The 17500-nt window shown below is 47.2% G+C and overlaps 2 protein-coding genes across 2 annotated transcripts in view; one reads left to right on the top strand and one right to left on the bottom strand.

Moving 5' to 3' along the window:
- Positions 1-17500, bottom strand: part of LOC132463030 (inositol 1,4,5-trisphosphate receptor type 3-like) — a gene marked incomplete at its 5' end in the record, with an annotated part of 24633 nt that overhangs the window by 2197 nt on the left and 4936 nt on the right. The window contains 18 exons of the mRNA XM_060058912.1: positions 933-1051; positions 1535-1636; positions 2523-2709; positions 2941-3105; positions 4184-4359; positions 5755-5874; positions 6376-6568; positions 9759-9869; positions 10263-10346; positions 10513-10614; positions 11106-11201; positions 12320-12430; positions 12526-12726; positions 13456-13649; positions 15198-15360; positions 15988-16163; positions 16763-16856; positions 16946-17054. Of these exons, the coding sequence (XP_059914895.1) occupies positions 933-1051; positions 1535-1636; positions 2523-2709; positions 2941-3105; positions 4184-4359; positions 5755-5874; positions 6376-6568; positions 9759-9869; positions 10263-10346; positions 10513-10614; positions 11106-11201; positions 12320-12430; positions 12526-12726; positions 13456-13649; positions 15198-15360; positions 15988-16163; positions 16763-16856; positions 16946-17054 (2503 nt within the window). The remainder of the gene's footprint in view (positions 1-932; positions 1052-1534; positions 1637-2522; positions 2710-2940; positions 3106-4183; positions 4360-5754; positions 5875-6375; positions 6569-9758; positions 9870-10262; positions 10347-10512; positions 10615-11105; positions 11202-12319; positions 12431-12525; positions 12727-13455; positions 13650-15197; positions 15361-15987; positions 16164-16762; positions 16857-16945; positions 17055-17500) is intronic.
- The window catches only part of mrgbp (MRG/MORF4L binding protein), a 92815-nt gene that overhangs the window by 71265 nt on the left and 4050 nt on the right, over positions 1-17500 (top strand). The gene's annotated exons all lie outside the window — the stretch shown is intronic.

Below are 17500 nucleotides of genomic sequence, written 5' to 3'. Positions count from 1 at the left end.
TGTGTAGGTGATAGAAGTTGTATAGATGCGTAGATGATAGGAGGTTTATAGATGTGTAGATGATAGCAGGTGTATAGATGTGGAGATGATAGAAGGTGTACAGAGGTGAAGATTATAGAAGGTGTATAGAAATGTAGACGGTAGAAGGTGTATAGATGTGTAGATGGTAGAAGGTGTATAGATGTGTAGATGATAGAAGGTGTATAGATGTGTAGATGGTAGACGGTGTATAGATGTGTAGATGGTAGAAGGTGTATAGATGTGTAGATGGTAGAAGGTGTATAGATGTGTAGACGGTAGAAGGTGTATAGATGTGTAGATGGTAGAAGGTGTATAGATGTGTAGACGGTAGAAGGTGTATAGATGTGTAGATGGTAGAAGGTGTATAGATGTGTAGACGGTAGAAGGTGTATAGATGTGTAGATGGTAGAAGGTGTATAGATGTGTAGACGGTAGAAGGTGTATAGATGTGTAGATGGTAGAAGGTGTATAGATGTGTAGATGATAGAGGGTGTATAGATGTGTAGATGATAGAGGGTGTATAGATGTGGAGATGATAGAAGGTGTATAGAGGTGAAGATTATAGAAGGTGTATAGAAGTGTAGACGGTAGAAGGTGTATAGATGTGTAGATGATAGAAGGTGTATAGATGTGGAGATGATAGAAGGTGTACAGAGGTGAAGATGATAGAAGGTGTATAGAAGTGTAGACGGTAGAAGGTGTATAGATGTGTAGATGGTAGAAGGTGTATAGATGTGTAGATGGTAGAAGGTGTATGTGTAGATGATAGGAGGTGTACAGATATTCAGAAGACAGAAGGTGTATAGATGTGTAGACGGTAGAAGGTGTATAGAAGTGTAGACGGTAGAAGGTGTATAGATGTGTAGACGGTAGAAGGTGTATAGATGTGTAGATGGTAGAAGGTGAGGTACATTTTTGGAGGGTTTCCGTAGGACGTCGCCGACTCCGCCCCCGTTCCGGAGGCCGTGGTTCATCACCGTGACGATGCACATGAGCAGGGTGTCACAGGCCCGCTCGGAGCCCACCTCCTCTGTAACACACGCCGGGTCAGTGACACACCTTCTGGGGGATCTGTCTACGCTCATATCTCTATGTAGGTATGCATGTTAACGTGTGGAGGTGACGTAGCACTGATGACGTAGTACTGATGACGTAGTACTGATGACGTAGTGCTGATGACGTAGTGCTGATGACGTAGTGCTGATGACGTAGTGCTGATGACGTAGCAGTGACCCTCCACCTCCTACACGAGATAGACCTGGATCTATCTTGTGTACATCTATATTTAGCTATGGATGTAACGTATCTATCTACATGTATATCTCTATGTAGGTATGTATGTGAACACGTGGAGGTGACGTAGCACTGGAGACGTAGTACTTATGACGTAGTACTGAACCTCCTCCTCTTGTAGGCTGGGTATATCTACATGTATATCTCTATGTAGGTATGTATGTGAACACGTGGAGGTGACGTAGCACTGGTGACGTAGCGCTGGTGACATAGTACTGACCCTCCTCCTGCAGGGCGGTGCTGGCGGGCCCTGAGGTGCAGCTCACCCCGTCTGAGGAGCAGGAATTCAGGAAGTCCTGGGTGGCCTCGCTCTGGGGCGGACCTGGAGTCACACATCTACTTAGTATAGCTCTACGTGTTGTATCTCTACAGCTACTTACTATAGCTCTACGTGTTGTATCTCTACATCTATTTACTAAAGCTCTACCTGTTGTATCGCTACATCTACTTACTATAGCTCTACATGTTATCTCGCTACATCTACTTACTATAGCTCTACGTGTTGTATCTCTACATCTACTTACTATAGATCTACGTGTTATATCTCTACATCTACTTACTGTATCTCTACATGTGTTATAATCTAGATAGTGTATCTCTACATCTACTTACTACAGCTCTACGTATTACAACCTAGATAGTGTATCTCTACAGCTTTCTGAATGTTCTTAGTAATGCAGCTCTACATGGGTCAACTCTGGGTGTTATAGAGCTGTTACTAGCTATAGAGCTAGTACATTCTGAACCTCTACTAGTGGTTGTAGCTCTATATTTTGCAAGCTTAATAGCAGGTAGAAGTCGGGGTTACCGGGTAGAGGTCAGGTGACATGGTAGAGGTCAGAGGTCACCTGGTAGGGGTCAGAAGTTACCTGGTTCAGGTAACCTAGTAGAGGTCACTGGGTAGGGGTCAGAGGTCACCTGGTAGAGGTCAGAGGTTACCGAGTAGGGGTCAGATAGTAACCCTGGTAGGGGTCAGAGGGTACCTGGTAGAGATCAGGTTACCTTGTAGAGGTCAGGTCACCTGGTAGAGGTCAGAGGTCACCTGATAGAGGTCAGAGGTCACCTGGTAGAGGTCAGAGGATACCTGGTAGGGGTCAGAGGATACCTGGTAGGGGTCACAGGTCACCTGGTAGAGATCAGGTCACCTGGTAGGGGTCAGAGGTCACCTGGTAGAGGTCGGAGGTCACCGGGTAGGGGTCAGAGGTTACCTGGGAGGGGCAGCAGGGGGTCCACCTCCATGATGAAGTCGTTCTTGAGGCAGAGGAAGCCCACGATGGAGAAGAGGTAGACCAGGATGAGGGCCAGCAGCGCCGTCAGCAGGATGGAGCGCCCGTTCTTCGTCACGCTCTTGATCACGTTGAACAGCGTCTCCTCCCGGTAGATCAGGTCAAACAGCTGCACACACACACACGCAGGTCACACACACGCATACACGCACACGCAGGTCACACACGTGCACACACAAAGGTAACACACACACGCAGGACTCACACAGGCAGGTCACACGCACGCGGGGTCAAAGACACACGGGTCACACACATCCAGCTCACACACACCCAGCTCACACACACATAGATCACAGGTCTGGGGGTCTGGACTACATGGTGGGGGCTGAGCGTCTCCTACCAGGATACTGTAGAAGAGCTCGTGGACGCAGAGACCCAGGGTCGAGGTCAGCACGTAGGCCAGGTGGTAGATGAACTCCACATCCATCACCATGGCCTTGTAGCCCATGATGAACGTCCCGTTGTTGCCCACGAAGCTCACCACAAACACCATCTTGTTGATCAGCTGCACACAAAAAACACAACGAATTACCCATGCCCAGGTGGTAGATGGGTAATGTAGTTTCTTACATTGACGGTTTATTTAAATAGGGACTGAATCATAGATAAGCTTGAGACAGTCATCTGATGTTTGCCTCATAGTGTTTTTAGCCAAAGTTATTTTACAACACTTGTCCCTAGTGGGGCTTTTGGTGGAAATAATAATACAGATTAACAGTATTAAAAAGTGAGAAAATGGAAATGAAAATGAAATAAAATGAAAAAGAAAAGATGCAAGTATGCGAGCAAGATTGTTGAAATAGCCACCATTTTGGGTTTCTTTCCCAGCAGTAAGAGAGCGTTCTCTCTACCCAGGCGGTAGATGGGTAATGTAGTGTCTTACATGGACGGTTCCCAGAAGTATGAGTGTAAGTCCTATGCCCAGGTGGTAGATGGGTAATGTAGTGTCTTACATTAATGGTTCCCAGCACTATGAGAGTGTTTCCTATGCCCAGGTGGTAGATGGGTAATGTAGTGTCTTACATTAATGGTTCCCAGCACTATGAGAGTGTTTCCTATGCCCAGGTGGTAGATGGGTAATGTAGTGTCTTACATTAATGGTTCCCAGCACTATGAGAGTGTTTCCTATGCCCAGGTGGTAGATGGGTAATGTAGTGTCTTACATTAATGGTTCCCAGCACTATGAGAGTGTTTCCTATGCCCAGGTGGTAGATGGGTAATGTAGTGTCTTACATTAATGGTTCCCAGCACTATGAGAGTGTTTCCTATGCCCAGGTGGTAGATGGGTAATGTAGTGTCTTACATTAATGGTTCCCAGCACTATGAGAGTGTTTCCTATGCCCAGGTGGTAGATGGGTAATGTAGTGTCTTACATTAATGGTTCCCAGCACTATGAGAGTGTTTCCTATGCCCAGGTGGTAGATGGGTAATGTAGTGTCTTACATTAATGGTTCCCAGCACTATGAGAGTGTTTCCTATGCCCAGGTGGTAGATGGGTAATGTAGTGTCTTACATTAATGGTTCCCAGCACTATGAGAGTGTTTCCTATGCCCAGGTGGTAGATGGGTAATGTAGTGTCTTACATTAATGGTTCCCAGCACTATGAGAGTGTTTCCTATGCCCATGTGGTAGATGGATCGTAGGATGAGTGCCACGGTGATCTGCCGCAGCCCGCCTCGCTGGCTCAGGAGGAAGAGCAGCGACAGGCCGGTCAGAACCCAGAACATCATCAGCAGCATGGAGTCATCGATCGCCCCGGCTGAGGAGACCGGGAGGAGGAGTGAGGGAGTACTAATACTACTAGTACCTTGTGAAGAGTCCTTGGAGTACTGATACTACTAATAATACTACAAGCACCTTGTCCAGAGCCGTACGGGTAATAGTTCTAATACTAGTACCTTGTCCAGAGCCGTACGGGTAATATTTCTAATACTACTACCTTGTCCGGAGTCGTATGGGTAATAGTACTAATACTACTAGTACCCGTTGTCCGGAGTCGTGGGGGTAAAAGTACTAATACTACTAGCACCTTGTCCAGAGTCGTAGGGGTAATAGTACTAATACTACTAGTACCTTGTCCAGAGTCGTATGGGTAATAGTACTAATACTACTAGCACCTTGTCCAGAGTCGTAGGGGTAATAGTACTAATACTACTAGTACCTTGTCCAGAGTCATAGGGGTAATAGTACTAATACTACTAGTACCTTGTCCAGAGTCATAGGGGTAATAGTACTAATACTACCAATACCTTGTGCTAGGAGTACTAATACTACTAATAATACTACTTGCACCTTGTCCAGAGTCGTATGGGTAATAGTACTAATACTACTAGTACCTTGTCCGGAGCCGTACGGGTAATAGTTCTAATACTAGTACCTTGTCCAGAGTCATAGGGGTAATAGTACTAATACTACTAGTACCTTGTCCGGAGTCATAGGGGTAATAGTACTAATACTACTAGTACCTTGTCCGGAGTCATAGGGGTAATAGTACTAATACTACTAGTACCTTGTCCGGAGCCGTACGGGTAATAGTTCTAATACTAGTACCTTGTCCAGAGTCATAGGGGTAATAGTACTAATACTACTAGTACCTTGTCCGGAGTCATAGGGGTAATAGTACTAATACTACTAGTACCTTGTCCGGAGTCATAGGGGTAATAGTACTAATACTACTAGTACCTTGTCCGGAGTCATAGGGGTAATAGTACTAATACTACTAGTACCTTGTCCGGAGCCGTACGGGTAATAGTTCTAATACTAGCACCTTGTCCAGAGTCGTATGGGTAATAGTACTAATACTACTAGTACCTTGTCCGGAGTCATAGGGGTAATAGTACTAATACTACTAGTACCTTGTCCGGAGTCATAGGGGTAATAGTACTAATACTAGTACCTTGTCCAGAGTCATAGGGGTAATAGTACTAATACTACTAGTACCTTGTCCGGAGTCATAGGGGTAATAGTACTAATACTACTAGTACCTTGTCCGGAGTCATAGGGGTAATAGTACTAATACTAGTACCTTGTCCAGAGTCATAGGGGTAATAGTACTAATACTACTAGTACCTTGTCCGGAGTCATAGGGGTAATAGTACTAATACTACTAGTACCTTGTCCGGAGTCATAGGGGTAATAGTACTAATACTAGTACCTTGTCCAGAGTCATAGGGGTAGAAGAAGGCGATGATGAGGTTGATGAAGACGGCCAGGTTGAAGGAGATGGAGCCCCACAGAGTCATCCTCCGGGAGAACCAGAACAGCACCGGCATGCCTGGGGACAAGATACATACCATAATACTATAGATACATACTATAATACATACTATAGATACATACTATAATACATACTATAGATACATACTATAATACATACTATAGATACATACTATCGATACATACTGGTACACATACTATAGAATGGCGCTGGCATGCCTGGGGACACGATATAAATACTATAATACATATACTGGTACATACTATAATACATAGACTGGATACATACTATAATACATAGACTGGTAAATACTATAATACATATACTGGTACATACTATAATACATTGTAGGTATATGTAGTTATAGTTAGTTAGTAGTTATATCGTATTAGTAGCAGTATAACTAGTAGTACTGGGTATAACTAGTAGCAGACGTGCTCTTACTGCGGAGCTTCTTCTGCCACTCCATCTCGCCGTATATATGACTAGTATTAGTTATATCGTAGTAGCAGTATAACTAGTAGTACTGGGTATAACTAGTAGCAGAGGTATTCTTACTGCGGAGCTTCTTCTGCCACTCCATCTCGCCGTGCAGGAAGGACGCCTGTTCGAAGAAGTGCGTGATCTTGGAGCCCTGCTCGTCCTGCTCAGTGGTGTTGAACACCCTTAACTTGGACTCCTCCGTCAGGTACTCACAGATGGGGTGGACGGGGAACACGATCTGCTCCATGCTGCGGTCGTCACGCACGATCTGGAACACACACAGTACTGCTGTAGCACAGGGACAGCTAGAGTACTATAGTACTATAGTACTTTAGTACAGCTATAGTACTATAGTACAGCTAGAGTACTATAGTATAGCTATAGTACAATAGTACAGCTATAGTACTATAGTATAGCTATAGTACTATAGTACAGCTATAGTACTATAGTATAGCTATAGTACTATAGTACAGCTAGAGTACTATAGTACAGCTGTAGTACTAACACATAGTACTACTGTAGTCCTAAAACAGATATAATACTATCACAGGACTGCTGTAGCACTGGGACGGCTATAGTACTATAGTACAGCTATAGTACTATTGTACAGCTGTAGTACTAACACATAGTCCAACTGTAGTCCTAAAACAGCTAGCGTACTACCACACAGTACTGCTGTAGTACTGGGACAGCTAGAGTACTACCACCCAGTACTGCTGTAGTACTGGGACAGCTAGCGTACTACCACACAGTACTGCTGTAGTACTGGGACAGCTAGAGTACTACCACACAGTACTGCTGTAGTACTGGGACAGCTAGCGTACTACCACACAGTACTGCTGTAGTACTGGGACAGCTAGAGTACTACCACACAGTACTGCTGTAGTACTGGGACAGCTAGCGTACTACCACACAGTACTGCTGTAGTACTGGGACAGCTAGAGTACTACCACACAGTACTGCTGTAGTACTGGGACAGCTAGCGTACTACCACACAGTACTGCTGTAGTACTGGGACAGCTAGAGTACTACCACACAGTACTGCTGTAGTACTGGGACAGCTAGCGTACTACCACACAGTACTGCTGTAGTACTGGGACAGCTAGAGTACTACCACACAGTACTGCTGTAGTACTTGGACAGATAGAGTACTACCACACAGTACTGCTGTAGTACTGGGACAGCTAGAGTACTACCACACAGTACTGCTGTAGTACTGGGACAGCTAGAGTACTACCACACAGTACTGCTGTAGTACTGGGACAGCTAGAGTACTACCACACAGTACTGCTGTAGTACTGGGACAGCTAGAGTACTATCACACAGTACTGCTGTAGTACTGGGACAGCTAGCGTACTACCACACAGTACTGCTGTAGTACTGGGACAGCTAGCGTACTACCACACAGTACTGCTGTAGTACTTGGACAGCTAGAGTACTACCACACAGTACTGCTGTAGTACTGGGACAGCTAGCGTACTACCACACAGTACTGCTGTAGTACTGGGACAGCTAGAGTACTACCACACAGTACTGCTGTAGTACTGGGACAGCTAGAGTACTACCACACAGTACTGCTGTAGTACTTGGACAGCTAGAGTACTACCACACAGTACTGCTGTAGTACTTGGACAGCTAGAGTACTACCACACAGTACTGCTGTAGTACTTGGACAGCAAGAGTACTACCACACAGTACTGCTGTAGTACTTGGACAGCTAGAGTACTACCACACAGTACTGCTGTAGTACTGGGACAGCTAGCGTACTACCACACAGTACTGCTGTAGTACTGGGACAGCTAGAGTACTACCACACAGTACTGCTGTAGTACTTGGACAGATAGAGTACTACCACACAGTACTGTTGTAGTACTGGGACAGCTAGAGTACTACCACACAGTACTGCTGTAGTACTGGGACAGCTAGAGTACTACCACACAGTACTGCTGTAGTACTGGGACAGCTAGAGTACTACCACACAGTACTGCTGTAGTACTGGGACAGCTAGAGTACTACCACACAGTACTGCTGTAGTACTGGGACAGCTAGCGTACTACCACACAGTACTGCTGTAGTACTTGGACAGCTAGAGTACTACCACACAGTACTGCTGTAGTACTGGGACAGCTAGCGTACTACCACACAGTACTGCTGTAGTACTGGGACAGCTAGAGTACTACCACACAGTACTGCTGTAGTACTGGGACAGCTAGAGTACTACCACACAGTACTGCTGTAGTACTTGGACAGCTAGAGTACTACCACACAGTACTGCTGTAGTACTTGGACAGCTAGAGTACTACCACACAGTACTGCTGTAGTACTTGGACAGCTAAAGTACTACCACACAGTACTGGTACTGTTAGTATCTCTATCTGGGCGGTGTGCTGGTCGTAGTAGTACTAGTTAGTACCTCTATGTGGGCAGTGTGCTGGTTGTAGTAGTACTAGTTAGTACTACTAGTTACCTCTATCTGGGCAGTGTGCTGGTTGTAGTAGTACTAGTTAGTACCTCTATCTGGGAGGTTTGCTGGTTGTAGTAGTACTAGTTAGTACCTCTATGTGGGCAGTGTGCTGGTTGTAGTAGTACTAGTTAGTACCTCTATGTGGGCAGTGTGCTGGTTGTAGTAGTACTAGTTAGTACTACTAGTTACCTCTATCTGGGCAGTGTGCTGGTTGTAGTAGTACTAGTTAGTACCTCTATCTGGGAGGTTTGCTGGTCGTAGTAGTACTAGTTAGTACCTCTATCTGGGCGGTGTGCTGGTCGTAGTAGTACTAGTTAGTACCTCTATCTGGGCGGTGTGCTGGTCGTAGTAGTACTAGTTAGTACCTCTTCTGGGCTCTGGGTTAGTTGTAGTAGTACTAGTTAGTACTAGTTAGTACCTCTATCTGGGCGGTGTGCTGGTCGTAGTAGTACTAGTTAGTACTAGTTAGTACCTCTTCTGGGCTCTGGGTTGGTTGTAGTAGTACTAGTTAGTACCTCTATCTGGGCGGTGTGCTGGTTGTAGTAGTACTAGTTAGTACCTCTATGTGGGCAGTGTGCTGGTTGTAGTAGTACTAGTTAGTACTACTAGTTACCTCTATCTGGGCAGTGTGCTGGTTGTAGTAGTACTAGTTAGTACCTCTATCTGGGAGGTTTGCTGGTTGTAGTAGTACTAGTTAGTACCTCTATGTGGGCAGTGTGCTGGTTGTAGTAGTACTAGTTAGTACCTCTATGTGGGCAGTGTGCTGGTTGTAGTAGTACTAGTTAGTACTACTAGTTACCTCTATCTGGGCAGTGTGCTGGTTGTAGTAGTACTAGTTAGTACCTCTATGTGGGCAGTGTGCTGGTTGTAGTAGTACTAGTTAGTACTACTAGTTACCTCTATCTGGGCGGTGTGCTGGTCGTAGTAGTACTAGTTAGTACCTCTTCTGGGCTCGGGGCTGGTTGTAGTAGTACTAGTTAGTACTAGTTAGTACCTCTATCTGGGCGGTGTGTTTCTCGTAGTGCTCCAGGGGGTCCGGCTCCACCACAGCGGTGGGCGTCTTGGCCTTCAACATCTGGGAGAGGGGCCGGTTGTTCAGGTTCAGCTGAGGGAGACACATCAGACAGACAGGTTAGACCGGCACATCGTCAGACAGACAGGTCAGTCCACCCCATCAGACAGGTTAGTCCACCACATCAGACAGGTTAGTCCACCCCATCAGACAGGTTAGACCGGCACATCAGACAGACAGGTTAGTCCACCACATCAGACAGGTTAGTCCACCCCATCAGACAGGTTAGACCGGCACATCAGACAGACAGGTTAGACCGGCACATCAGACAGACAGGTTAGACCGGCACATCAGACAGAGAGGTCAGACCGGCACAACAGACATGTTAGTTTACCACATCGTCAGACAGACAAGTTAGACAGGCACATCAGACAGGTTAGTCCCCCATATGGTCAGACAGACGGGTCAGCGGGAGGACATCAGTACCATGGAGGAGATGCTCTCATCGTCCTGTTGGCTCTTCTTCAAAGACTTCAGCAGAGTCAGCAGCACCTTGTTGTGTCTGGCCAGCTACACACACACACACACACACACACACACACACACACACACACACACACACACACACACACACACACACACACACACACACACACACACACACAGTGAATGCATTATCCCCATTAAACACACAACATTGCTGAGATGTAATCTCAGCAATGTAATCAGATCGTACCTGTAGTGCGAGGATGTAGATGTTGTGTCCCACCTCGCGGGGCGAGACCTCACCCCCCTCAAACTCACTCTCCTGTTGGTACGCCTTCTTTATCACATCCAACTACACGCACACACACACACACAGTAAAGAGACACACACATTGTATATAGTTATAGTAATACAGTTAGGTATGATATGGAAAATAGATATAGGGTATTGTTTATAGTTAGAGTAATATATATAGGTTAGTATATATAGTTATACTATATATACAAATATACTTGGTGCAATATAATAGATTTAGGGTAGTGTTATAATTATAGTATACAGTGAAGTTTGACATGGTAAATAGATAAAGAGTAGTGTTAAACTTATAGTAATAGATAAAGGGTAGTATATATAGTTATAGTAATATAGTTAGGTGTGATATGGTAAATAGATAAAGAGTAGTGTTAAACTTATAGTAACAGATATATGGCAGTGTTATAGTTATAGTATATAGTTAGTAATAGATGTATGGTAGTGTTAAAGTTATAGTATATAGTTAGTTATAGATATAGGGCAGTGTTATAGTTATAGTATATAGTTAATTATAGATATAGTGTTCTGACCAGCTCACGAGGCCGCAGGTTGAACAGGATTCTCTCTGCGTTCTCGCTGTCATGACGACTCTCCATCAGCGCCAGCAGCAGCTTGGAGGCGTTGTCCTGGTAACCAGAGGGCACACCATGACAACCAATACCCATACAGTATATCCATGCAGCTACAGTATGGTTAGCATACCTTTTAGCTCCAGCACCATGTCCATGCTAGATACAGTGCGGTTAGCATACCTTTTAGCTCCAGCACCATGTCCATGCTAGATACAGTGCGGTTAGCATACCTTTTAGCTCCAGCACCATGTCCATGCGCTAGATACAGTGCGGTTAGCATACCTTTAGCTCCAGCACTATTTCCATGCTAGATACAGTGCGGTTAGCATACCTTTAGCTCCAGCACAATGTCCATGCTAGATACAGTGCGGTTAGCATACCTTTAGCTCCAGCACCATGTCCATGCTAGATACAGTACGGTTAGCATACCTTTAGCTCCAGCACCATGTCCATGCTAGATACAGTACGGTTAGCATACCTTTAGCTCCAGCACCATGTCCATGCGCTAGATACAGTACGGTTAGCATACCTTTAGCTCCAGCACCATGTCCATGCTAGATACAGTGCGGTTAGCATACCTTTAGCTCCAGCACCATGTCCATGCTAGATACAGTGCGGTTAGCATACCTTTAGCTCCAGCACCATGTCCATGCTAGATACAGTACGGTTAGCATACCTTTAGCTCCAGCACCATGTCCATGCGCTAGATACAGTACGGTTAGCATACCTTTAGCTCCAGCACCATGTCCATGCTAGATACAGTACGGTTAGCATACCTTTAGCTCCAGCACCATGTCCATGCTAGATACAGTACGGTTAGCATACCTTTAGCTCCAGCACCATGTCCATGCGCTAGATACAGTACGGTTAGCATACCTTTAGCTCCAGCACCATGTCCATGCTAGATACAGTGCGGTTAGCATACCTTTAGCTCCAGCACCATGTCCATGCTAGATACAGTGCGGTTAGCATACCTTTAGCTCCAGCACCATGTCCATGCTAGATACAGTACGGTTAGCATACCTTTAGCTCCAGCACCATGTCCATGCGCTAGATACAGTACGGTTAGCATACCTTTAGCTCCAGCACCATGTCCATGCTAGATACAGTACGGTTAGCATACCTTTAGCTCCAGCACCATGTCCATGCTAGATACAGTACGGTTAGCATACCTTTAGCTCCAGCACCATGTCCATGCGGTAGCGGCAGAGCGGGCTGATGTCGTTGAGGATGAGCGCCGTGATGATGTCAATGCCGTTGCACTCGTTGGTCACGATGCACGTCTGAAAAACCACGCACAGGTTAGCCGGCGCCCTCTGGCCCCTGACCTTGTGACCCCTGATCCCTGACCCCTGGTGGCGCGAGGCTTGGGGCCGACCTGGTTCTCCTGGCAGGGGCCCTGGCAGTACTCGGTGAGGGTCTCCAGGCTCTGGGTGATGAGGTGGACGTTGGACTCGTTGATGTAGAGCCCCAGCAGCCCCAGGCCGCCGGTGGTGCTGCCGCACATGATGTCCAGGAACTGCAGCGTCTCGCACACCAGGTTGTAGTTGGTCTTGTTGTTCTGGCAGCGCAGGAAGTTCTGCACGGGGAGACACCGGTTTATCCACCGCCACTAGAGCTAGCGGGTCAGGGAGCTGCTCACCAGTAGGTCCTGGTGGTGGTTTGGTTTGGTCTGTTAGTTAGTGGGAAACCTGGAGTTTGTGGTTGTGGGTTTGTTGGTTGGTGAGTGAGTCAGTTAGCTAGTAGTGCTACTAATCAGTAGGTTGTGGTTCAGGTTTTGTTAGTTGCGGCTTTGTAAGTTAGTTAGTAAGTCAGGTAGTTTGTTAGTTAGCTAGCAGTTCTACTAACCTATAGTTTGTTTGTGGTTTTATGAGTATGCAAGTTAGTCAGTTAGTAGATAGTAGTTAGTAGTAACACTACATAACCTGTAGGTCGTGGTTCTGGTTTGTGGTTTGTTAGTTAGATAGTTAGTAGTACCACTAACTTGTAGGTTATGGTTGTGGAAAGTTAGTTGGTTAGTTAGTAGCACCACTAACCTGTAGGTCGTGGTTGTGGTTAGTTAGCGCTTTAGATAGTAGTAACACTAACCTGTAGGTTGTGGTTGTGATTAGTTAGTTGGTTAGTTAGTTAGTTGGTTAGTTAGTCTTACCACTAACCTGTAGGTCGTGGTTTTGGTTTGTTAGTTGGTTAGTTAGCCAGTTGGTTAAATAGTAGTTCCACTAACCTGTAGGTTGTGGTGAGTTAGTTGGTTAGATAGTAGTTCCACTAACCTGTAGGTTGTGGTTGGTTAGTTAGTCGTACCACTAACCTGTAGGTCGTGGTTGTGGTTCTCACAGAGCAGCTGGAGGAAGCGGAGGATGGGTTTCATGATGGTCACCACCGGTCCCATCTCCGCCTCCACCTCCTGCTCCGCTACTGGCTGGGCTGCCATGGAGGCGGGGCCTGCCATGGTCGGCGAACCGGCCAATAAGGATGGGTCTGGAATCCCCATACCTCCAGAGCCTTTAGAAAGAGAGATTCATCCATTCATCTAATGGTCAAGGAGAGAGATTCATCCATTCATATAATGGTCATGGAGATATTCATCCATTCATCTAATGGTCATCTACTACACCTGCAACTACAGCCTCTAACTAGAGCCTCTCACCTCCACCCTCCACCTCCTCTAACTAGAGCCTCTCACCTCCAACTTCCACCTCCTCTAACTAGAGCCTCTCACCTCCACCCTCCACCTCCTCTAACTAGAGCCTCTCACCTCCACCTCCTCTAACTAGAGCCTCTCACCTCCACCCTCTCCCCTCTAACTAGAGCCTCTCACCTCCACCCTCTCCCCTCCTCTAACTAGAGCCTCTCACCTCCACCCTCTCCCCTCTAACTAGAGCCTCTCACCTCCACCTCCTCTAACTAGAGCCTCTCACCTCCACCCTCTCCCCTCTAACTAGAGCCTCTCACCTCCACCTCCTCTAACTAGAGCCTCTCACCTCCACCCTCTCCCCTCTAACTAGAGCCTCTCACCTCCACCTCCTCTAACTAGAGCCTCTCACCTCCACCCTCTCCCCTCCTCTAACTAGAGCCTCTCACCTCCATCCTCCACCTCCTCTAACTAGAGCCTCTCACCTCCACCCTCTCCCCTCCTCTAACTAGAGCCTCTCACCTCCATCCTCCACCTCCTCTAACTAGAGCCTCTCACCTCCAACTTCCACCTCCTCTAACTAGAGCCTCTCACCTCCATCCTCCACCTCCTCTAACTAGAGCCTCTCACCTCCATCCTCCACCTCCTCTAGAGCATCTCACCTCCACCCTCCACCTCCTCTAACTAGAGCCTCTCACCTCCACCCTCTCCCCTCTAACTAGAGCCTCTCACCTCCACCTCCTCTAACTACAGCCTCTCACCTCCACCCTCTCCCCTCTAACTAGAGCCTCTCACCTCCACCTCCTCTAACTAGAGCCTCTCACCTCCACCCTCTCCCCTCTAACTAGAGCCTCTCACCTCCACCCTCCACCTCCTCTAACTAGAGCCTCTCACCTCCACCCTCTCCCCCTAACTAGAGCCTCTCACCTCCACCCTCTCCCCTCTAACTAGAGCCTCTCACCTCCATCCTCCACCTCCTCTAACTAGAGCCTCTCACCTCCATCCTCCACCTCCTCTAACTAGAGCCTCTCACCTCCACCCTCTCCCCTCTAACTAGAGCCTCTCACCTCCACCCTCTCCCCCCTAACTAGAGCCTCTCACCTCCACCCTCCACCTCCTCTAGAGCCTCTCACCTCCACCCTCCACCTCCTCTAACTAGAGCCTCTCACCTCCAACTTCCACCTCCTCTAACTAGAGCCTCTCACCTCCACCCTCTCCCCTCCTCTAACTAGAGCCTCTCACCTCCACCCTCTCCCCTCCTCTAACTAGAGCCTCTCACCTCCACCCTCTCCCCTCCTCTAACTAGAGCCTCTCACCTCCACCCTCCACCTCCTCTAGAGCATCTCACCTCCACCCTCCACCTCCTCTAACTAGAGCCCCTAACCTCCACCCTCTCCTCTCTACCTCCACCCTCTCACCTCCACCCTCCATCTCCTTGTCGTTGGCCTTGATGCTCATCTCGCCCACGTTGACGGTCACCGTGGCCTTGATGTCCGTCTGGGCCTCATTCATCCGGTCGTGGAGGACCTTGAAGAACTTCTCTGACTTGTTGTCGCCCATCATCAGCTTGTAGAACGAGTTCTGACGGATAGGAAGAGGAACACTGAGTTCATGTGTACAATACTGGGGTTATACTCAAGCTATATATAGATAAGGATACATATATATGCCTCATATGTTTATAGTCCAAAACAGGTGTTTGTCTATCCTCAAGATAGATATAGATATATGCCTCAAGTGTGAGATTGTATTACACCGGTGTATCTAGTATAATCCAGGTATAATCCAGGTATAATCCAGTAGTTTATAGTATAGTACAGGTATAATACAGGTGTAATCCAGGTGTATGTAGTATAGTACAGGTATAATATAGCTGTAATCCAGGTGTCTATAGTGTAGTACAGGTGTAATCCAGGTGTAGATATTATAAACCAGTTGTAATCCAGGTGTATGTAGTATAATCCAGGTATAATCCAGGCGTATATAGTATAGTACAGGTGTAGTCAAGGTGTTATCCAGGTGTATTAGGTATAATCCAGGTATAATCCTGGTGTAATCCAGGTGTATATAGTATAGTACAGGTGTAGTCCAGGTGTTATCCAGGTGTATTAGGTATAATCCAGGTATAATCCTGGTGTAATCCAGGTGTATATAGTATAGTACAGTTGTAATCCAGGTGTAATCCAGGAGTAATCCCTGTGTATGTACCTGTATCTCGGTGTTGCCTCCCTCCAGCAGACAGATGGCCAGCTGGATGCTCTCCTGGAAGATCTTGTCGTTCTTGGTGCTCATCACCAGGTCGATGAAGAGCCGCGTGCCCCCCTCCCGGTCAAGACGACACTGGATCGCTGCTATGGCCGGCCAGTCCCTCTCCTGCTCCCCCACTGCACACACACACACACACACACACACACACACACACACACACACACACACACACACACACACACACACACACACACACACACACACACAGTACAGAGAGACACACACAAACACACACCCACACACACACACACACAGTACAGAGACAGACACACACACACCCACACACACAAAGTACAGTGACAAACACACACACACACACATAGTACAGAGACAAACACACACAGACACACACAGTACAGACACAGACACACACGCAAAGACACACACACACACACACACACACACACACACACACACACACACACACACACACACACACACACAGTACAGACACACACACACACACACACACACACACACACACACACACACACACACACACACACACACACACACACACACACAGTACAGAGACACACCCACACACAAACACACACAAACACACACACAAATTCGTTATCTAGCTGGCTAGCCCCATTACACAGCTAGCACCATGTAGCATGTGGGTAGCTGGCTAGCTAATGTAGCAAAATGTAGCATGTGGGTAGCAGGCTAGCCAATGTAGCACCATGGAGCATCATGTAGCAGGAGGTACCTGAGACCCCCAGGTCGACCAGCTCGCTCTTAGGGGTGCTCTTCCTGTTGGGGTACAGGTAGTTCTGCACCAGCACCATCCGCAGCGCCGTGCCCTGCAGCGCGCGGCAGAGGGGGGTCGTTAGTTAATGAGTTACCTAGTTGACAGGTCAACGATGGTCATAGTCTAGCGAGCGGCGCTGACCTTCTCGTCAAACTCCAGCGTCCTGATGAGCATCTCCTGCAGCGTCCGCAGGACCTTGATGCACAACTTCTCCTCCGACGACATGAGGGCCATGGTGTGTTGGATCAACCTACACACGCACACACACACACACACACACACACACACACACACACACACACACACACGCACAGGTACAGACACACACACACACACACACACACACACACACAGGTACAGACACACACACACACACACACACGCACAGGTACAGACACACACACACACACACACACACACACACACACACACGCACAGGTACAGACACACACACACACACACACACAGGTACAGACACAAACACACACACTCACACACGCACACACACAGGTACACACACAGGTACAGACACACACACACACACAGGTACAGACACACACATACACGCACAGGTACAGACACAAACAAACACATTCACACACGCACACACACAGGTACAGACACACACAAACACACATTCATACACACAGGTACAGACACACACACACACACACACACACACACACACACACACAC

This window comes from Gadus macrocephalus, chromosome 1 (assembly GCF_031168955.1).
Source record: "Gadus macrocephalus chromosome 1, ASM3116895v1".
Lineage (NCBI taxonomy): Eukaryota > Metazoa > Chordata > Actinopteri > Gadiformes > Gadidae > Gadus > Gadus macrocephalus.
This window is presented reverse-complemented; position numbering and strand designations above follow the sequence as displayed.